Here is a 21,162-nt window from a genome sequence, read left to right as displayed (position 1 = left end):
CTAACAAAAATACTTTGAGGCCCCCTTCCAAACCTACTAAGTTATCTCTAGAGATAGGACCTGGGAGCCTATATTTTTTAAAGCTTCTTCAGGTAAATTTGATACCTAACCAGGTATGTGATCACAAGAAGAATCAGGGCCAGCTGAGGTTTACTATAAATGTGCCCTTGACCTGATGCTGATGGTCTCCACCACCATCACCATAGACAGTATCTATCAAACCAAATACCAGAGCATTTTCCAGGTTCCCTTTAGGCTGAAAAAGATTATAGCATCTTGATTTACAGCTTTAGCCTGCTAAAACCTAGTATGATGTAGGAGAGAATACTGGACCAGGATTCAGAAGATCTAGATTCTAGTCCCCATTCAGAACAGCAGCAACTGTGTGACACTGGTATGCCTTTTAGCCTCTCCAGACCCCAATTTCCACTGTAGGTAATTAACATCTGCTGTGTCTTTTGTAATAATCAAATAAGACAATAGATGTAACTGTGCCAAAGAAGTAGAATTATCCTTCCTTCTCTTTCCTGATTTGTCCTAGCTTTCAAAACTTGATCTGCCCTAGCATTTTCCTGCATGCACTTCTCTACCCCAGATGCTGGAGAAGTTGCTAGCAAGCAAAGGTCATGAGAGATTTCCCTTTGCTGCTACAGTCTAGCAAAGAAATTAAAGATTTCATTGTCATTGCTAATCCAGATTACATGGGACTGATGGAACCATTAAAAGTGCAAGAAAGCAGAGTTCTGGCTGCCAGGCAAGGCAGTACAGCTATTGTTTATCCATGATTATGGAAACAAGGTATAAATAAAAATCAATAATAAGATACTTCATTTTAGCCAATAGTTTAAACCTTTTCTTCTGTCTCCCTCTTCATTCAAGCAACTGAATTATCTATATACAATGGAAACAGATCTGGTTTATAGTTACTGAGGACACCTGGTTCTCATTTCAAACTGTAGTATAGATAATGAGTAGCCAGAAAAAGACTGCAAATTTCCAATAATTGCCTGGAGAGGCAAGGACTCTCTTACTTAAAATTTTGGGGAAGGGTTTGCCATTCCTAAAAGACTCATAATCTCAGGGGTAACAACCACAACAAAAAAACCTATCAAGAGGAAAAATGAACACAGTTCTATGTTTTAGGTTAAACAGTTCATACAAAATAGAAAGGTCACAGGACACATAACAACAATGAAGCTGACCGAACTTTCTTATTTTTTTATTTTTATTTTTATTTTTTTTGTGAGGAAGAGTAGCTCTGAGCTAACATCCGTTGCCAATCCTCTTCTTTTTTCGCTGAGGAAGATTGGCCCTGGGTTAACATCTGTGCCCATCTTCCTCTACTTTATATGGGATGCTGCCACAGCATGGCCTGACAAGTGGTACATCGATTGGTCCGCACCCGGGATCTGAACCTGCAAACCCCGGGCCGCCAAAGCGGAGCACACGAACTCGACCACTACGTCACCGGGCTGGCCCATGAACTTCCTTATTTATTAAAGAACAGAAATAAATTTTGCTTAAATTTTAAAAAATGACATTAAAACTTAGTTTATCTTTCCACTGAATACAACTGAGAAAAAAGCTGGCTTTCAGATCATATATTTATTTAAAAAAATAAAATAGATCGACAAAGTTACCACATTATTCTGCATGCTAACAGGATTTCTCAAGCTTGTGAGAGAGATCATTTCTTGAGCAATAAAAAAATGACTTACTTCCTCAATGTAAAGACAGGAAACCTTTCAATCCAAATTCAAGGTCTGTATCACTAGTTCCACCTCACAAGCTAGTGGGATATATCTGTGCCAGAAGCTGAGCTCCTTCGTAAAGAAAGACTGAGAAGACACTAAATAAGGATGTCACTAAAAGATGGTGATGTGTTAAAATTATACAGCAACCATCTTTTGACCTGCAAATATTCTACATTATAAATCTCCAGCACTGGGGATCTGCTCCCCATGACATTTTTATTCTGAATCAGGAATAATTACAAACACATAGCATTTTTTCCTGCATGCTTTCTTGGGCCAAATCCTGTATGACAACATGTACAACTTACGAATGGGACTTGAAATTCCCATTCTCACACAGGATAGATAAGGAGTGTTAACAATAACAAAAAACAAAAGTTATACAACATTGATTATTATAAATTATATCTGTTCTTATCAACCCATTCTCCTTAATATGTTCAGATTCTTTCCTGCAGAAAACATGTTCCTATTTAACACCAATTACATTGTTAATGATGATTAGAATGAGCTGTAGAGACCTTGATTCTGAAGACATGTATGTGCAAGTGAGACGCAATCTGATTGCAAACACTGACACAGTAGCGGATCAAATCAAAGAAAGAGAAGACCTGGAAAGAGAAAAGACTATTAGATTCTCAGGACCTGCTTAGGCCATCCCTAAACTTCCTGAAAGTGAAGAAGAGTGGCTTCTGACTTCTTTTCTCTTCAGATTCACCTTCAATTCCATACACTTTAATAACTCAATTTCCTCACAGATTTTTTCTTTACACCAGGGATCAACAAACTCTTAGAGAGACAGTAAATATTTTAGGCTTTGTGGACCATACTGTCTTTGTCACAACTGCTCAACTCTGCCACTGTAGCATAAAAGCAGTTATAGACAACACGTAAATGAACGGCCATGGCTGTGTTTCAATAAAACTTTAACAAAAACAGGCCATTGGTCCACAGGGAGCAGTTTGCCAACTCCTGCTTTATAGTCAGAAATCTGAAATTTATAAACCCTGATGTAGGCAGGACTAATCAGAATAATGCAAAAAAAAAAGTCTCAAAGATGAAGAAACAAGGAACTCTCACAAAGTCCCATAAGCGTGGTTTTCTGACATTCCAAATTATTATAATTATATGATCTGTCTCTAGGGGACTGGCCCACTGAAACAAGAAAACAAGCAGCCTCCATAACATGATATAGGACACAGTACAATACTTACCAGGGCAATCCAAAGTACAATATATTCATCAATAAAGCTGTTAAAATATTGGTCCAGAAACAAAAGTGCTGGGCCTATGAATGCTGTGTCATGCAAATGCATTTCACTTTTAGTCATGTGTGCCACCTATGAATAAAAGAGAATCAATGATGTAGGCCTTTTCATATTATAGCAACTGTGAGCTACAAGTAAATTAGTACTGTGCTCAAATATCAAGTTTCAATTCTTTAGCAATGTTTGTCAAATTTTCAAAACTAAAAAACCAACAAGATGAAGTGTGTGTGAGAGCTATACATCAAAGGGATATACCATGTCAACGAAGCCCCCTCAAAGATGCTTTTGACACGGAGTCTTAATTTGAGTGTACAGACTGAGATTGAAGAATGCCGATAAACTAAACAACTAAATTAAACTGTGGATAGAAAGGAGAAGTTGTAAAGGTGCAAGGAGCTTCTGGTAATCTCAAATTGTAGCTTCACAGAAGAGTAAAAACAGCTCCCTTGTTGATGTCAAAATATTCTGAGTGGAGGAGGGTAAATTCTAGAACTGCTTAGACAGCTGTGGAATAAAAACTATGGCCATAAAACCAAAATAAGATGAAAGTTAAAAACAAAACAAATAAAAACGTTGGTGCTTACCACAAGCTTATTGGTGATTTTAGCAGATACAAAACCAAATGTCAATATATAAAGACAGGGATGCTTTTCAAAAAGCTGAACTGCAGATTTCTTGTAGATCATTGCAGCTAATGTAATCACTGATCCAATATGGAGAAAAGGAGAAAGGACACTTGTTCCCTGTAAAAAGTGAAGAGGAGAAAGGAACACGGTATTCAATACTGATCAGATACTACATGGATCTGCTGTAAGAGATATCAACTCAAACTTTTGAACCTCATGGTGTCTGACAGTCAGCACTTGCTATAACTGAATACCAGAACAGCTAATAAAAAAGCAGGACAGATTGGTTAGGCACAAACTAAGGATTTTACTCAAGAGGCCAGCCTTATTTTACAAAGCAGGTCATACTTTTTAAAAATATATGTGTATAAAAGTGCATTTCTCTGTGCGTGTGCATGCACAAAAATATGCTATATAAGCATATAAATGTATGCATGTATAAATAAAACTGAGAAGTTTTGGATATTACCTCTTTTTTAAGACTAAGCAGAGACTCTCAATTAAACAAGTGATTTTATACAATTGAAATGAAAAATAAAGTGACCACAAAACCAAGTCTTAGCATAAACAATCATTAGAAATCTTAAGATATACTTACTGCTATTGTTGATCCATTTTTTCCAACACCACCTGTGAAGATTACACGGAAGTAATTTGTACAGGAAAATATGGTCCCCGCTACAGTACAAAGTGCAGGAAAAATTTTCACTTGAATATTCAGCACTGGAATCTTTAATGGGCAGAGAGAGAGAGAACAATTAAAATGTATACAAATGAAAATAAGAAAACAGAACAGTCAAATATTTGATTCATATTCTGATATATTCTCCATTCCCTATAGTTTAGTATATACTTAAAGTAATGGAAGTTTTCCTTTCGTTTTCATTATAAGCCATATAACAAGTCTCAAGAGATGAGGCTATATAGAAATTAATCTTACTTCTGACACCAACCTTTAAAAAAAATAACTGATCCAACTTTATTAATTTGTGTCATAAACTAAGTAAAGTTCACCTAACGTATCCCAGAGTTCACAACAGTGAACCAGGCTGTCTTCTGTGTTTTTTTAAATAAAAGAAGGGTACTTTGTCTTTTTCTTTGTGCATTTTGCGAACTCTACCTCTAAATCTGTAATTCGTTTCTAATTGTTGGGAGAGAGAAACAGTGGAGCATAAAAGACTAGAAATATTTGCAAGTAGATTTAAAAAATCTGCAAACTAGAGAATGGAAGACAAAAGTTCTGCTTGGAAGTGTTCCCTTCTCCAAACTGTTAGGATACAGGCAGCTAGTAAAGCAGAGGGCAACCAAGAAGGCATTTATATGCAGGGAAAAAACATGTCAAACACATCCAAGCAGGTACAGCTCTACAATTGTGTATCCAAAGTTTTAACTCATAAGTTTACTTTTCAAAAGAAGTAAATATATATTTTTATAGTATATTGAAAATATGGATTGATTTACCTAAAGTAAGGGAAGCTGAGTGGATTGAGATCATGTATTTAATCTTGCAAGCACAATATCCATCATTTAAAACGAAATACACTTGTACTAACTTCTTAAAATCATTTAAGATTCTCTTCCTTTTTGCACCTCTCCTTTAGCTTTTCTGAAGGCTCAAATTTTGTCCAATATGGAACGGAAAGAAATCAATAGTAAAACGGTATATTCTAGTAGTAGAAACAAATGACTATAGGAACAAGATTCCAAAAGCCCACAATGGTTTAATAGTCAATGAGTTCTTACAACGAAAACATTTTTTTTTCTTTGGTGAGGAAGATTGGCCTTGAGCTAACATCTGTGCCAATCTTCCTCTATTTTGTATATGGGCCGCCTCCACAGCATGGCTTGATGAACAGTGCGTAGGTGCACGCGTGGGATCCGAATCTGCGAACTCTGGGCTGCTGGAGCAGAGTGCGTGAACTTAACCGCTATGCCACCAGGCTGGCCCCAATGAAAACTTTTTAATGAGGGCTTTTGACACTTTTTTAGGGCTGCTATCTGCCTACACTTTTAAAATCAAATAGGAAATGTGACATTTTCCATTTTTTGTATGTATAAAATCCCAGTAAAATTGGTAAGGACATAAATCTTAATGTTTAGATACTCTATTTCTTCAAAACTCTCAAGAACTCAGTTTGTTTACACAACTCTACGACCTCTTGCAAAACTGCAGCTTAAAAAAAAAATGAAATCAACTTCAAATTTCAAGTTGTACTGTGGCAGTACTTAATTTCCTAAAATGAAATAGGTCAACTTAAAAATGCAGCCCAGAACAACTTAAAAATCAATCTCAAAAATCAAGCCCATTTATGGAGCATCCTAAATGGTCTTTTTCCTTCCCTGATTGATCTCCAAACCCTACAGCCCAAATTCAAACCTTGTTTTCAATAAAGGAGAAAATCAATACCATGGTTGCTTTAAAAAGCTCTGCGATTTTTCTGGTCTAGTTCAGAAAACTAGGGATAGTACAATCTAAATCTGAGGCACCTGGTTGAAATTCAATACTCTGGCTAGTTTCCCTTTCCCTTCAGAGACAAAGGACCTGTCTGGCAAAGGGGGAAATACTACACTCCCTCAGATTTCAGAAGAAGCAAAGCATTAATCCATTACAGGGGATGCCTGTATTAGGGCCAGGGTACTGAAAGAGTGCCAACTCTGGTGTAGAAGTAATCTGTGCCACAGCTGAACTGAATAATGTCACAACTGTATTTAAAATTTGGTGAAAATGCTTTAGGATCACGGGAACTGTCGCCCTTTGAAAGAAGAAAGAATAAACAGAAACATCAGAAAAGCCAGGCAAATTAGTAAATGGCTTGGACCACAAAGTAAGTAAGCAAGCTATACACTGAGGAGCAAATTATCATAAACATTCTTAGAGCCCTAGTCACTTCTGTCACATATGACAGCTATATACACCAAAGCATAAGCTCCTGAGTGTAGGACTTTGTTAGAATTGATTTTTATCTTCTCTCTAGAGCCCTGGATATCAGAGGTGCTCAATATACACTTGTTGAATGAAGATTAAGATCTTTTCCCTTTCTCTTACTCTCTCTGTAGAATTACTGTTTTGAGAGAGTATGCAGACACATCTTGTCCCCACATTAAGAAGGAAAAAGGAAGTGAGCTACAAGAAAATCTGAGGCAAAGTGAAGGCAAAGCTGGAGTCAGAGGAATCCCACGCCTCACCAGGTGATCCCATAAAAATTGGCCCCAACTGAACCACTTATAAAAAGCACTAAAAATGTTGCCATTTTCACCTCCTGCCCAAGCTCAAGGAGAGTGGGCATATTCTGTGCTTCCCAATCTTTCTCTTTCTGTCCTCATTCTAGAACTCATCCAAGGTGGTCAAAGTGCATCCACTCTATAGAAACAGCCAGAAAGTTGTACTGAAAACACCTTTATCTCAGGACTACCCAGAGTTTTGGTATCTTGGAGACTGGGAAGAATGAGAACTCCCTGGGGTCATGAAGTCTGCTCTATAGTCAAGGGAAAACTGTTGCCATGAAATTATGTATCCAAGTAATATCAAACTGATATAATTCATTTTAGAAAGATTAGAGATGGAAAATTAATCTTAAATTCTCAGGTTTACCAGAGTATAGCGTACACGTGTTTTGGTTTAGTAGTTTGGATTAATGCAGAATACCAGTTACTACACTGTTAGACTAGTTTTCTCTTGGGCATAATAAAATGTTCTTCAGGCTTTGTAAATTTCAGCAGAAATAGAAAGTATCGTTTTGAGATTAGATACTTTCTTCCAAAGAATGTGAGAATGCCTGTTTGTAAATACATTTAATATAAGTGAATTCTATCAAAATACAATGTAACAGAATTACAGTGTCCACCACATATTTAAGGAAAATCACCATGTTTGAATTACTTAAGTGTAAGGGCACTTCTTAAGTCTTTTAGTTTAAGAATGAGATACAAATAAATTACACTACATAGTAAGTCTTCAGTTTTACCTAGTGAATTCTGCAACTTCACCTGTAGTAACACTCATATTTGCTTTAAGTGGATTCCAGAAGGTGTCTCATGGTTTAACACACATTTAATCAACTACTACATTTAAAAGAATCAAATGTCAGTGACAGTAACCATACGAGGATTATATGTGGGTCCCTTTCAAAGTGATGATATTCTTTTTTTTTTTGTTTTTTGTTTTTGTGAGGAAGATCAGCCCTGAGCTAACACCCACGCCAAACCTCCTCTTTTTGTGGAGGAAGACTGGCCCTGAGCTAACATCCGTGCCCATCTTCCTCCACTGTATGTGGGACGCCACCACAGCATGGCCCGACAAGCAGTGCGTTGGTGTGCGCCCAGGATCCGAACCCAGGGCGCCAGCAGCTGAGTGCACGCACTTAACCGCTATGCCACGGGGCTGGCCCCCCTTTTTTTTTTTTTTTTTGAAAAGAGTGATATCATTGAGGATAGTTCCAAGACATTCCAAAAGGATATATTCTTTGGGGGAAGCAACACACAAAAAATGTGTTCCGTTTTTGTTTCAAAAACAGCCCTGGAATGGACCTAATGTGCCACATAACTCCACGTCCAAAATTCACCATGCCCTAAAGAGAAGTTTGTGTCCTACCACTGCTGTGACTTTTCACTTTCAGAAAGAATAAAATAATTTTACATATCACCCTTTAACTGGATTATCCTGTATTAGAAAACACAAGCAAAACAAAACATGCATTACATGGGATACACAATGTGAACAAAGTTACCATAGATTGCCAAAAAGGTGGTCCTCCAATCACTGCCAGCAAATGCATGATTATTATGAAGATTTGCACTTCAGTCACATCAATTCTGATTAGGTACAAAAAGCCAGAAAAGCAGAATTATTCAAAACAATTTCAAGTTAATTACTTGCAAGCTTAGCAGCATTCCTCTATCATGCACAATAGAAAAAATCTCAAATATTGAGGAAAGGGGAGAAGGAGGTGTCAAAAATTTGTTATGAGCAAAATCAAATAAAATCCAGAAACTTTTAATTTAATTTGATGAATTTCACAGAGCAATAAAAACCCCTCCCTTCCAAAGGAAATTTCTCACTCACTGAAGTTGGGCTGAAACTATAGCTTAACCTTTCCCACCAAAAACAAACAAACAAAAAGAGTACGTGTGTGTGTCTATTAAATTTTGAGTATCAAGCAGAGGATTGCACTGTACTGGTATATGAGATCTTGAAATACGTGCTTTGTAGTATCAAATGGAAGAAATGGTGAGCTTTTACTAAAGTAACATAAATCACTGAGACCTTGCAAAATTTACCGCCCTTTAGATATATTCATTTAATGTCTCCCATGGTATGGGTGTGAAAAAAAATTCACCCAATTCTCAATCAAATTCTTATGCTCATTAGGTCAACTACTCTAAGAATTCTGGAAAGAAGATACTGAAAGCAGCCAAGAATTAGCTTTGAGGTTGCTGAAAATGATCTCACAGTCAAGAAGAGACAAACCTGGTACAAAAATAGGGCAGTAGAAATTAGAAGTCTGAAAGTCTGAAAAAAAGAATATGGGCAAAAAGACTGAGGAGCAAAGCATAAACCCGTGTTCCTTTCCTTCTGCAGACTAGCACTTTACATAATCTTGAGATTATCATTCTCAGATTATTGGATCCAAATGCTTTCTAATTTTGAGAATTTATCCTACAGATATGCTTGCACGAAATGGTTGTACAAGGTTACTCATTACAGTATGACTTAAAATAGCAAAATTTAAAAAACATCCCTCAATGAAGGAACGGTTATAGAAATTATGGTACTTCCATACAATGGAATATTTGGTAGCTTATAAGAAAAGAGTGGGGTAGCTCCCTATATAGTGGTATGGAAAAATATCAAAGATATATTAGGTGAAAAAAAACGTTGCAGAATGTGTATATGCTACTTTTTGTGTAAAAAAGGAAGAAAAATAATATTCTATTTTTATTTTTGCCAGTAATTGCATAACAAATTTCTGGAAGGATACATTACAAACTAAGAACAGTGGTTCCTTATGGGAGAGGAACTGGACAGCTAGGAGATGAGCATGGGAAGGAGACTAATCACTGCATACCTTTTTTAACATGTTAGTTTGTAAACAAAGTGATTAATGTTTCTACTAAAGTAAATTAAAAAAATCAGTTTAAGAAAAATAGGTATCAACAACAGCAAGGGGGTTCAATTCCCACAACAGAGCCCCCATCTCTAAAATTGACACTTAAAGCAGACAATCTATAATGTGAGCTTAAGATACGTAAGCTCTCATACCCATGATAAATAACTAGGTTGAAACCGGTCTCTCACAACTAAAAAATTGATCTCTGTTTGCTCAAGAATATTTTTTAAACAGAAGCTTATTAAGCTGCAAACATATAGTGATGTAGTTATCTTGATATACACATTTCTTGGAAAAAAATGGACTGAATTAGGCTAAAAAGAATCTGTAGAGCTGACCTGGTGAATGGTGTTGCCAATAAGGGGAATTACACTCAGTAGCAGACTCAGGAGACTAAGCAGGTGTCAAAGATGATCGACTCTGTCTTGGGTGGAGGAGGGCAGACATCTTACAACATTTTGCTGGATATATGAAGTAGCCTTTTGGGAGGGGAAGGGCCAGAAGTATAGAATTACAAAATAAAAATGGAGGGAACCTCATGCAATTAATCTTTGTACCTTGGATGAATGTAAAAGAGAATAGGAAACATGAAAGATCTTTAAAAAGTCCCAAACTGGGATTCCTATGGAAAGTTTTATGAATAAGCCTGTTTGGAAATTTTGGAAGACAGAATTTTCCAAACCACTGAGATACCGTCACTGTATTTCGAGCAACAATGCCTTAACGTTAGGAAGGAGAGCCAGGGAAAACTTACTTACCAGTCGGTAGTCAGTTAAGAATATTTTTTCCTGTTTGCTTATCTGATTTAGAGGAATACTCTGTACTCCAGGATAAGGCCCTCCTGCTCTGAATCATGAGAACTGCCTATCAGCACTCCTGGAGGTGTGGCTCTAATCCTGACTGTCAATGAGAAAGGGTGCAGTACGAGGCCATCCCCAAAGACAGGAACTAAGCACCCTAAGAGGGACAGGTGGCAGAAATGATTAACAGTGAACAAAAGAGTTAATGATTCTGCTCAGAAGAGAGCTGGTTACATGATAGTTCATTTTTCTACCTTTCCACTAAGAAGTCTCTCAGTATGGGCTGAATTTACTATAATACATATTAGGAAGGGGCTCATTTTACTCTTTTTGGCTATGCAGGAAAGACATAGTTATCTTAGAAGGGAGAATATTATATAAAGGCAGGAATTTGGCAGGCCGGCCCCATGGCTTAGCGGTTAAGTGCGCGCGTTCTGCTACTGGCGGCCCGGGTTTGGATCCTGGGCGCGCACCGACGCACCGCTTCTCCGGCCATGCTGAGGCCGCGTCCCACATACAGCAACTAGAAGGATGTGCAACTACGACATACAACTATCTACTGGGGCTTTAGGGGAGAAAAAAAAAAGGAGGAGGATTCGCAATAGATGTTAGCTCAGAGCTGGTCTTCCTCAGCAAAAAGAGGAGGATTAGCACGGATGTTAGCTCAGGGCTGATTTTCCTCACAAAAAAAAAAAAAAAAGGCAGGACTTTGGTATTTCTGTAATCACTTCCTTATTATTATTATTTTGAAAATAATAACATGGGTAAATAATACTCCCAAGTGTTGGGATTATTTCTCATAAACAAAAACCAAAAAACCAACCTCCACAACTACACCAAAAATAAGCCCTTCTAGACACAAAGGATATGTGGTAGAAGAGCATCCAAAACACCAGAGTGATTTTTTTAAAAAGAAATAAGGGAAAACAAATCTCATATCTATACCATTCGATTTCCACAGCCTGAAAGTCTCAGAGGGGGAAAATTAGATGATGATAAACATAATTTTCTGTAACCATGAAGCTATTTGAATATCTTGACTGGTATTGTTTAAATCCTATTTCTACTTTACTTTAGTTTAGGTTGTCAAAGGACAAAAAGAACTTCCCCAGTTGCTGCAGATAATCCATAATGAGTACTCTGGTCAGAACACACTTAAATACAACAAGCCAGCAATAAACAACGTTCTGATGGGTGTCACATAAGATGTCACAGAAGAAAAATGGAAAGAAGTCTCCACCAGTAGTGGAGACTAGTTCTCCCATTTTTCTGATGGGGAGGCTGTAAGTGTGGCAGTCCACAGTCAAAATAACCTTCAACACTCATATTAAATCCTTTGGGCCCATCACTCCCTTCAACATCCTAATGGTCTACTGATTAAAACGTAAAGAGATCAAGGCATCTTAAATGAATCTGAGTAATTTTAGCTTGTAACAGGTAACAGAGAATCTCTCTAGCTGGAGTGAGGATCCCAGGGGGCCTTCATCACCACAGAAAGGTAGCTTAGAAAGCTCCCTCATCAGGGCAGTTATTACATCAGAAGTACAGCTTTTACAAGTGATTAAGAGGTATAACAGCTCCAAACTAAGTTAGCTAACTACAAAAAAAATTTCTATTTTGAATGTTTCAATTTCAGTTCTCAGTGTTCAGAGAAATATCTAACAAATACATTTGGTTTAAATGCCAAGATTCAGTATTAACTGAGGGATGTGAAAGGATTTAACTGACATTCTGTGGGAGCTGATAAGTATGTTAATCATCTTTTCCCAGAATTTTTTATGTCTCTTTCCTCTCTAATATCAGAAGTAAGACAATTTAATGTATTGTTCTTCTACATGTGACATATGCATTTCAAAGATATACTTGCAGTTAATTTATAAACATAAATTTTTGTTAAGCTATACATACTAAATACAACTGTGTTATAATTTGGATTGGCTACTAGCTTGGTTAACACAGAATATGCACTAGGGCTAAATCCACAATGTCGAAGAAACTCTGATTTGTACAATTTGACTTGTAAGCCATAATTTAAAAAGAAGCATTTTGTTTAAAAAGTCATTGAAGGTATGTGGAATCCTATTAAAGGATCAGATTGCTATTAACAACAGATTTGCAATTTTTTGTAAATGGATCTGAAGTTCTAGGGAACTCATGCATAACCAGAATTTGGTGTTCATTACACACTTTACCAGAAATACCATGGGTGGGGTAAAGTATTGGTAGACTCGAATGAAGATTAGTCTAGAAATTCAACATACTGCCTTCTGATATTTTACTTTCCACTTTTGATAAGGGGCAAACTGGGCATGGCAAGCTCAGATTATTGTTAAATTACATTAACTGTTCAGCTAAGCAATAACTATGAGGATTTTAAATTCCAGTGTTATATAAAGAGAAAGTCTAAGCATCTATTTCTGAGATAAGCTGCATTATTTAAAACAGTATTATCTACCACATGAATGACATATGGATCTTTAGATTATCTCAGAAGACTAAAAAAATCAAAAAACAAAAACACAACAACCTACCCAGTAAGTTTGAGTAAGAAGAGAAAACAGCCAAAGGCTAGAACAGAACAAGTCCTCTAAGAGGAGCTAAAGTTTAGGTGTCAAATTTAAGGGGCAGCCTATCATATCACTTTTGCAAACAGAAGAATTAGAAGAGTTCTCTCACCTCATTCAGTAATAATCTTGGAGTTAAATAAAGGGATCACGGACATATTCTTCCTCTCAAACTAGCACAATCAATTCCAGAAGAAATCTGGAAGTGACTAATACAGGTCTTAAAATTAATATAATAGTAATGACAATGAACACTCACTACATGCCAGGCACTGTAGTTAGCACATTACATTTTTGACTCTTGTAATCTTCACAACTATCTTAGGAGGTGGGGACTATTACCACCATTTTATGGATGAGAAAATTTAGTCAGATAGGTTAAATGACTTTTCCAAGGTATAACAAAGAAAATAAGTGGCAGAACCTTTGAAAGAAATTGGAAGTGTTGCTCCTACACAGTGCTAAAACCCTTCTAATTTTTAGTCTACTAATCAACCGGGACAAACATCTGTCATATGTGTTTAACTTGCTATCACTAAGATGTCCACACATTTCAGGATGATGCTTATCATATTCTAACACAATTTTCCCTAAAATGGGAGACTACAACAAGCAATAGCTGACATAAGAAGTTTAGATCCTAATAAATTAAATAGGAAACGAATTAGAAAGAGCAACTCTTTCTGAAGCCTATTTTTTTCCCTGAACTTTGTAAAAAAAAAAAAAAAGTACGTCTGACAATTTCACTTCAATGACCAAATCAGTTAAAGCAACAAATATTAAAAGCAAAAGAAAATCTCTGCAAATTAGCAACTGGTAAAAGTGAAGACAGTATATCTGGAGGAAAAAAAAACATATTTCCAAAACATTTTCATGATGTTAAAATTCAAATGCACTAGTTTCTGGAAACATTTTAATAGTAAGGGCTCTATAAATATAGGGCACTTTGTTACACAGACAAACAAGGTGAAAGGAAATAATAACCGTCAATATCTTGACTATTAATTTCATTAAGAACATTGGTGGAAAAGATCTATGGTGAGTATAATTAATAATAAATGAGCTATCAAAAATTATAAATCTAGACAACTGCAGTGAGCATAAAGCTTTAGGTTTTTGGAGAAAGTACCAGAAGACAGGTTAAGCGTAAAGGGGTGCTAAAGAATGACACTTCCTGAACTATGCACATTATTCTACTCTAGGAGGGAATCTCACAAATAATTATGCAAATACATTGTAAATTCAATTGAAAATGGCTTTAGTTTTGCTCCTAAAACATGCCTATAGTACTTCTCAGTACTCTCCACATTCCAAGATTTTTGAAAAAAAGATGTAGAATATCCTTCACTATTAGTTTGTCCCCAAAGCCATCATTACTGCCACTGAATAACTGGATTTACAATGTTGCAAGATACCTTTCAGAAATCATTGTAGGAAATCTAATGCAGTCTGGTATTGCTAGAATGATCTGTCAGGTGTCCATGTGAACAGTTCCCCAACACACTCTGAACTGCAAAATAATAGAATCTAAGCTCTATTTTTCTTGTAAATAAACCTTTTCCTAATAAATCTTTTGAACTTTTAAAAGTCATAAAGTCAAAATTATAATTCTAATATGAGAGAAAAAAGGTACGTTACTCTTAGCATTAAGAAAATATGTATTTCCTAAAAAACCCCCCAAAATCTGAAAAAGGAGGGTATTCAAAGGATGACTACAGTAACATGAAAAGCTAAGGATACTTAGTTTTAAAAGCACAAAAAGAGAAGAAAACAGTAAACAAAACAAACAGAAGTAAGAATAGCTTCTAGCATTAATTTTTTAAAAAACCAAGATCATTGAAAATAGAAGCAGAAGAACTAGTATTAGATTGCTTAAAGGATACACTAAAGAAGTCACGAGGAGAAACAGAATCTTTCCCACATTACTACAGAGTCCTCTCAACTTACCTAAGGAAAACTCTGCTTGCTTTATTCTGTTTTCAAAATATAAATACCAAAAAAATTCTATTTAATGGTGGAAAGGTATTTGTTTTAAGAATATTACATAGAGCAAAAATGATATTAGGTATAGTAGGTAAATGGGAGAGAGGATTGTTTTCAGCATCAAATCACTAGAAATATTACTTTTCAAAAAATTTTGTTTAATAGGGTGGATTTTTATTGCCCTATTATATATTAAAATTTGTTTTTTAATAACCTGTTTGTCTGTGAAATACCACCAAGAGGACTTTTGATTTTCTGTTTTTTAATTACTCTGTGCATGACAAAGGTGCTGTCTTGATTGAGTTCACACCATTGTTCATTGGACAGCAAGAATATTCTGGCAGTTACCGTGAAGTTCCAGAACCAAGGTCCCAGGGTTCCTGTGAGAAGCTGGAATATTATAACTATGATCTGGGACTCTGTAACATCGAGTCTATGCACAAGGAAACAAACATTTCAAAATAACTTTACTCAGAGCTTTTGCTAAAGAGCCCTACTAAAACAGGTAGCAAAAACAGATTTAAAAGGTAGCATTCTCCATAAAGACATCTAAAGACTCAATGATACAATTTATACAGTACTATTACTATCCTTATGTATACATGTATATTTCTTACCAAAATCAAAATAGTAGAAAAGTTTAAAAATCAAAACTGTAACACACTGAATAAATGACTTGTAAATAGGCAGTTGGAAACACTAGAAGTAAAAACGTCAACTCTCAATTACTTAGGAATGGTAAACACTACTTGCCAAATAGTCACACTGTCTGTGACATGGGTTCCTTCAGTGCCAGAGCCTATCCAGACTTCCCTGTGGATAGGAGTGCTTCCCAGAAGCTCCAAGGGATAGTCACCTATGTGTGTGAAAAACCACTAATCGTCTCACACCCCTTCGATGCCCCATACCTCATCACGCTCCTCCCTCTCTATCTCAGTAAAATCGGTACATGTTCATGGAAAGGGCAAGTGGGAAGGTGTGAGTGACTTCTCTGGATACGGTTAGAGCAAAAATCAAACTGGTCATCTCTTTGTCCTGTTTCCTGAGAATCTTTAGTCCAGAATCTTATTCTTTTTTCCTCTTTCTCATTTCTTAATTCCACACCAGCATTATAACTCGCTACTACACTGGATTAGTTTATTAGTGGTAAAAATAAGTAAAACATCCAATTCAATCACTAAAGAAGTTTTGGAACACAGATAGTGACAGAAAAGAGTAGCAGTATAAAATAGGCTTTGAATCAAAGCTACATAATCCAAATTAAGAACTGAGGAATGCTAATGAGACAGACACAGGTCCACGATTTTATCTGATGATCTGAGAGTCAAAACAGCAATCTAGGTTTTACATTAATACAAACAGTTGTTTTAGGATATTATCTATAATAATTTAATAAAATTAAAATGGGCAGAGTACAAATGAATGAATCACTGCTGAGAAAAAAAAGGATAAGGAAACTAGAAACTAAAAGGAAAATCTCTGGTATTTAATAATTCACGTGATAAATCTTAAACATTTAAAGATATGCAGATCCTACACAGGCATTCAATAGGAAGTTTCCTAAAAGTGGATTATACATTAACAGACAATAGTTTTTAATTACTAAGAGGTCTTGAATACTTATTCTTTTTTTTTTTTCTCCAAATACTTATTCTTTAGAGGTCCTTTGGGTAAGAAGATGAACCGGATTTATCAGACCACCAGTAGACTACATAGCCTATTAACTTTTTTCATTTAACTATAGAAAAGAAAAAGTCAGAAGTTATTTACTTACATAGAAATAAACGTTTGGTGGCAGGGTTTTTAGGTAACGTAAATATGAAACCTTAGAAGCATGAATTGAAAAATGTGATAAAGTGAAGATAAATATTCTGCCTGCTATAATTATAAATAATAAGTACATTAGAAATAACACCTGTAAAATTAATAGACTCATAGAAGAAATCTTAGATATCATCTAATCCAAAACTCTTATTTTACAAATTAGGAAACGAGGCCCATGAAAGTTACGGGCCTTGCCCAAGCTGATATATAGACAAGATAATTTGGAGATAATACTTAAGGCAAGATATACTGGCCTAAGTTTAATTTATTATAATTTCTTTCCTTTTTTTTCCTATGATAACTTGACTATTTTTTTTTTAATGAAATGATAATTTAAGTAAGAGTTCTACCTTTCACAGTGTGGAAGGTGTTTTTTAAGGCCGATGTTTTGCATAAATATAGTTTTATTAAAGATTGTTTACGGTTTCTAAGCATTTAATTGATAAAAATGATTCCATACATACATTTACAAGTTATATATTTAAAAATACCTAGATATAGAAGGTTTAAGACTTAAGAGAGGAAATGTGAACTCTTCCATTTAATACAATCCATATACATTTTTAAGAATATTTTACAAATGTTTACAAACAAGCTGCAACTCATAATTCTTATCTTCTTCCACTGACTCAATCCTTCTACGAAGTTCCAGCCTCTAAGCCCATTTCCCTCTTTCACATCCAGGCTAAGAAAAATCCTAAAGGGCTAAGCTGGGTCTGGAAGGATCCCAATGAGCAGTACTCACATCCACCACATCTCTACTTGCTCAGTCCAGAAGCACTGCGAGGACAGGGGTCTGTCTAGATGTGACAGGTACTAATATTCTCTGTGCAAGGCAGCTTGTAGCCGTGATCAGAGCAAAGTGCTGGAAGATATAACTCATAATTTCAGGGAAGGTTTCAGTGTGATATCAAATCACATTGGCTTTCTCACAATATCTGACTTTAAATGGAAATTATTTAGTTATGGATGAATTAAATTACTGTGCCTATTTTTGTTTAAGACACTATGAGCAAACTTAATAGCGACTAAAAATAGTGACATTAGGAGACTAAGAAAAACAATAAAAATTTCTTATTTGGCAAACATACTATTTTATAAGGTTATTAAATGTATAAACTGAATTTATTATATGTAAAAAAAAATCTTGATTTTTTTCACTAATGTGTGTAGACATCAAAATAAAACAATTAAAATAAAAATGTTTTAAAATAAAATTCCTAAGGAGCCTAAGGCTGCTTTCATTTTCCTCTAAGGAGTAAGAAAAAGTAAATGATTTTTAAAAATTTCTTTACTCAAATTACATTTGAGAGTTGACCTTGTTCTTTCCTAATTAAACAAAACAAATTTAGACTTTCTCCTCTACACATACAAACTTTATTTCAATATTTAACCCATTATACATCTGCCTATTCTATCTGCTCTTGAAAAGAATATGTGAAATCTAAAATGGCATTTTAAGACTTCTTTAGGAATATCTATTTTATTCCATATGCCTCGATTAGATTGGTATTTTGATAAATATCTCCTTAAATGTAAAGAACTCACAGCATATTTCTATGACTGTTACAGCTTGCTTTTAACTTAAAAAAATAAATTCAGTGTTGCTTTAACGTGAATGCAAGATTTCAGAAAATTGTATACAATTTTCCCAAATCAAAACAAATCCCTTATAATACTAATATTTAATTTAAATTGAGATGTTAAATTCAAAGTGGCCTCAATATTTCCAGATATCTTTTCACACTATTGTAAGGAAGCACTACAGTCTCAGTGGGACCCTCTTGCCTGTTATCCTAAACTTCTTTGGTCCTGCATTTTCAGCAGTCTAGCTCCATAAATCAGGTATCTTCAACCTCTTCTCTAGTCAATTTCTTCCATATCCTTAAACCTTCCCCATTAAAAATACAAAACCCTCCTTCCTTTGAGCCCATGTTCTCTCCTCTAACTGATGCCTCACTCCTTCCCATCATAGCCTCACATTTTATAAGTAACCTGTACTAACTTGTGTTTATTTATTCCATTCACATTTCACCCCATACAATCTAGCTTCTACTCCATCACTACAGAGAAACTACTCTGGATGGTTTCATACTGCCAAATTCAATGTACAATTTTCTGTCCTCATTTTGAGTCTTGGCAGCATTTAGCATTGTTCTCTTTTGAAATTCATCCCTCTTCTGGCTTTTCATTCTGGTATGTCTCCTCCTACTCTGGCTGTTCAATAATTTTCATGGGCTTTTTCTAGGCTTGCTCTCTAGGTTTTCTGCTATTCTTATTCTATTTGAATGCCTAAAATCCCTCACATACATGTTCTAGACAGAACTATCCCTTCAAATAGGTTCCTCTTCCTGCAGTGCCTTTCTCCAACCACTCAAGGAGGGGATCTGGGAGTCATTCCAGTCTCTGCTCTCTCACTCACTCTCCATATCCAAATAGAGACTGTGTCCTATAGTTTCTACCTCTTAAATCTCTCCAACCTATCCCTTTCTCTTCAACAGCAGTCATTGTGCTACTTCAGACTTCATCATTCCTCACATTAATCATGCTGATGCCTTCTAAAGGGAGTCCTTACTTCTGCCACAGCCCACTCCTATTCACCCTCTGAAATGTTGCCAAACTGATCTTTCCAAAAGGTACTCTTGTCATTTCCCTGATTTAGATCCTACAAAGGTTCCCCACAGATTCAGGATAAAAGTCCACACTTCTTGGCAGGACACAGAAGGCCCTCAATTTTCTGGATCTTCTCCAGCCTTATCTCCTGCCACCTCCCTACAGGCATCTTATGATCTAACAATATGGAACTGCTTGCAGTTCTCCAAGTACATATTTCGTCAAAAGAATACACCACAAGGGAAATTCTAAGACTGGCAAAAAGGAAGCTGTGATATCAAATCGCTCCTTAAAAACACTGTCTATTTACTCTTCCCTTGCTTCCATGGTTCATTCTCTTTCCTTCCCTCAGTTCCCATACCATATGGTTGGTGCCGTTTTACTTGAAAGGGAAAGAGAATAAATTAGGACTAGATGATAAATAAGCTTTGAAAATAAGGGCTTGAAAGTTAACTGTGAGATAAAAACCAATGAAACATAAACTATGCGAAATCCAGATATTAAAAATTCTGGAATTTATACAATGTTATAAACCAATGTTATTGCAATAAACAAAAAATTAAAAAAAAAAATAAAATCTAACTTGAAAAAAAAATTCTGCTATTTTTGAAAACAGTAACATCATTAAAAATTATGACTGAATTAGGGCAAACCAAGTGATCTCAGAAGTCTATTATATTTTGTGGTCTTACCTAATGCAGAGAAAGACTATGAAAACATTAATGAGATAAAGTAAAGGCTATGAAAACAATATTGAGAAAAAACATCTGAACATAATATTTTCAATTCCTGCTTTTTTTATATCAGAAATCTTCAATATTTTTTGAGTATTGATTATTTTGTAAACTGCTGATGAATGCACAGGCAGACAGTTTTCAACTGGACACTCACGTCCACTACTGTCACTTATAATAAGGATACCACCTTAAGACGAGCCTTAAATATGTTCTGTAAACTCCTTTATTTTGAAATTATTCTGACATGTCTTTTAGTTAACATCCAAAGTATTAATAACTATTCAGTTACTGTCATAAGTTAAGAATATCTTAAAATCTATTTAAATATGTTTAGCAAAAATCATCTGAACTTAACTTGTAGGGAACAGCTGAATTTCTATGCGTTCTGGCTTTTTCAAGGCCTAGAAAACTAAGTTTATTAGGGATCTAAATTTAAAAAATCCCATTAATGATTCTTCTTAATTAGAGACTAGGTTAAGATGTTCTCCTATCATTTGCTATCAGAGATTTTTATTTTGACATTTCATGAAGTATTCAGTCTTTTCTCAAGTTCGTTCTCTTTTAATCCTACACCATGAAAAAAATAAAAGACTAATCTGAGCCGTGTAAATAGGATCTGTGATACTTAATTCAATACCAGTTGGTGAATTCCAATCTTTGCCTCCTAAACTGGTTTTCTCATTAGGCATTTATGGAAAAGTACTGATCACCAGGTAGAAACTATTCATTTTATAGTTTGAAAGGAGTTTGTATATAATTTTTTAAATTCTTAGACATTCTATTGGCAATAATAATCTATATGATGTGCTCATGTCAATTATCAAGAGCTCAGATTTTCATAGACTTATAAATAAAACAATAGAAAAGACTAAACTCTAAGCTATGA

The 21,162-nt window shown here is 35.4% G+C and overlaps 1 protein-coding gene across 3 annotated transcripts in view; it reads right to left on the bottom strand.

Annotated features, from left to right (window-relative positions):
- Positions 1-1,586: 1,586 nt before the first annotated feature.
- The window catches only part of CEPT1 (choline/ethanolamine phosphotransferase 1), a 34,646-nt gene continuing 15,070 nt past the window's right edge, over positions 1,587-21,162 (bottom strand). For 2 of the 3 annotated variants that reach the window (XM_058538768.1, XM_058538767.1), the window contains exons 5-9: positions 8,376-8,460; positions 4,247-4,378; positions 3,607-3,765; positions 2,969-3,094; positions 1,587-2,365 (exon numbers count right to left, since the gene is read on the bottom strand). In XM_058538768.1, the coding sequence (XP_058394751.1) occupies positions 2,246-2,365; positions 2,969-3,094; positions 3,607-3,765; positions 4,247-4,378; positions 8,376-8,460 (622 nt within the window). In that variant the 3' untranslated portion in view covers positions 1,587-2,245. Of the gene's footprint in view, positions 2,366-2,968; positions 3,095-3,606; positions 3,766-4,246; positions 4,379-8,375; positions 8,461-15,450; positions 15,536-21,162 lie in introns of all 3 variants that reach the window. The other variant, XM_058538769.1, reaches the window with a different exon arrangement.

Source organism: Diceros bicornis, chromosome 4 (genome assembly GCF_020826845.1).
Source record: "Diceros bicornis minor isolate mBicDic1 chromosome 4, mDicBic1.mat.cur, whole genome shotgun sequence".
Lineage (NCBI taxonomy): Eukaryota > Metazoa > Chordata > Mammalia > Perissodactyla > Rhinocerotidae > Diceros > Diceros bicornis.
Note: the sequence above shows the minus strand (reverse complement) of the source record. Positions and strands in the feature narration are given on the sequence as shown.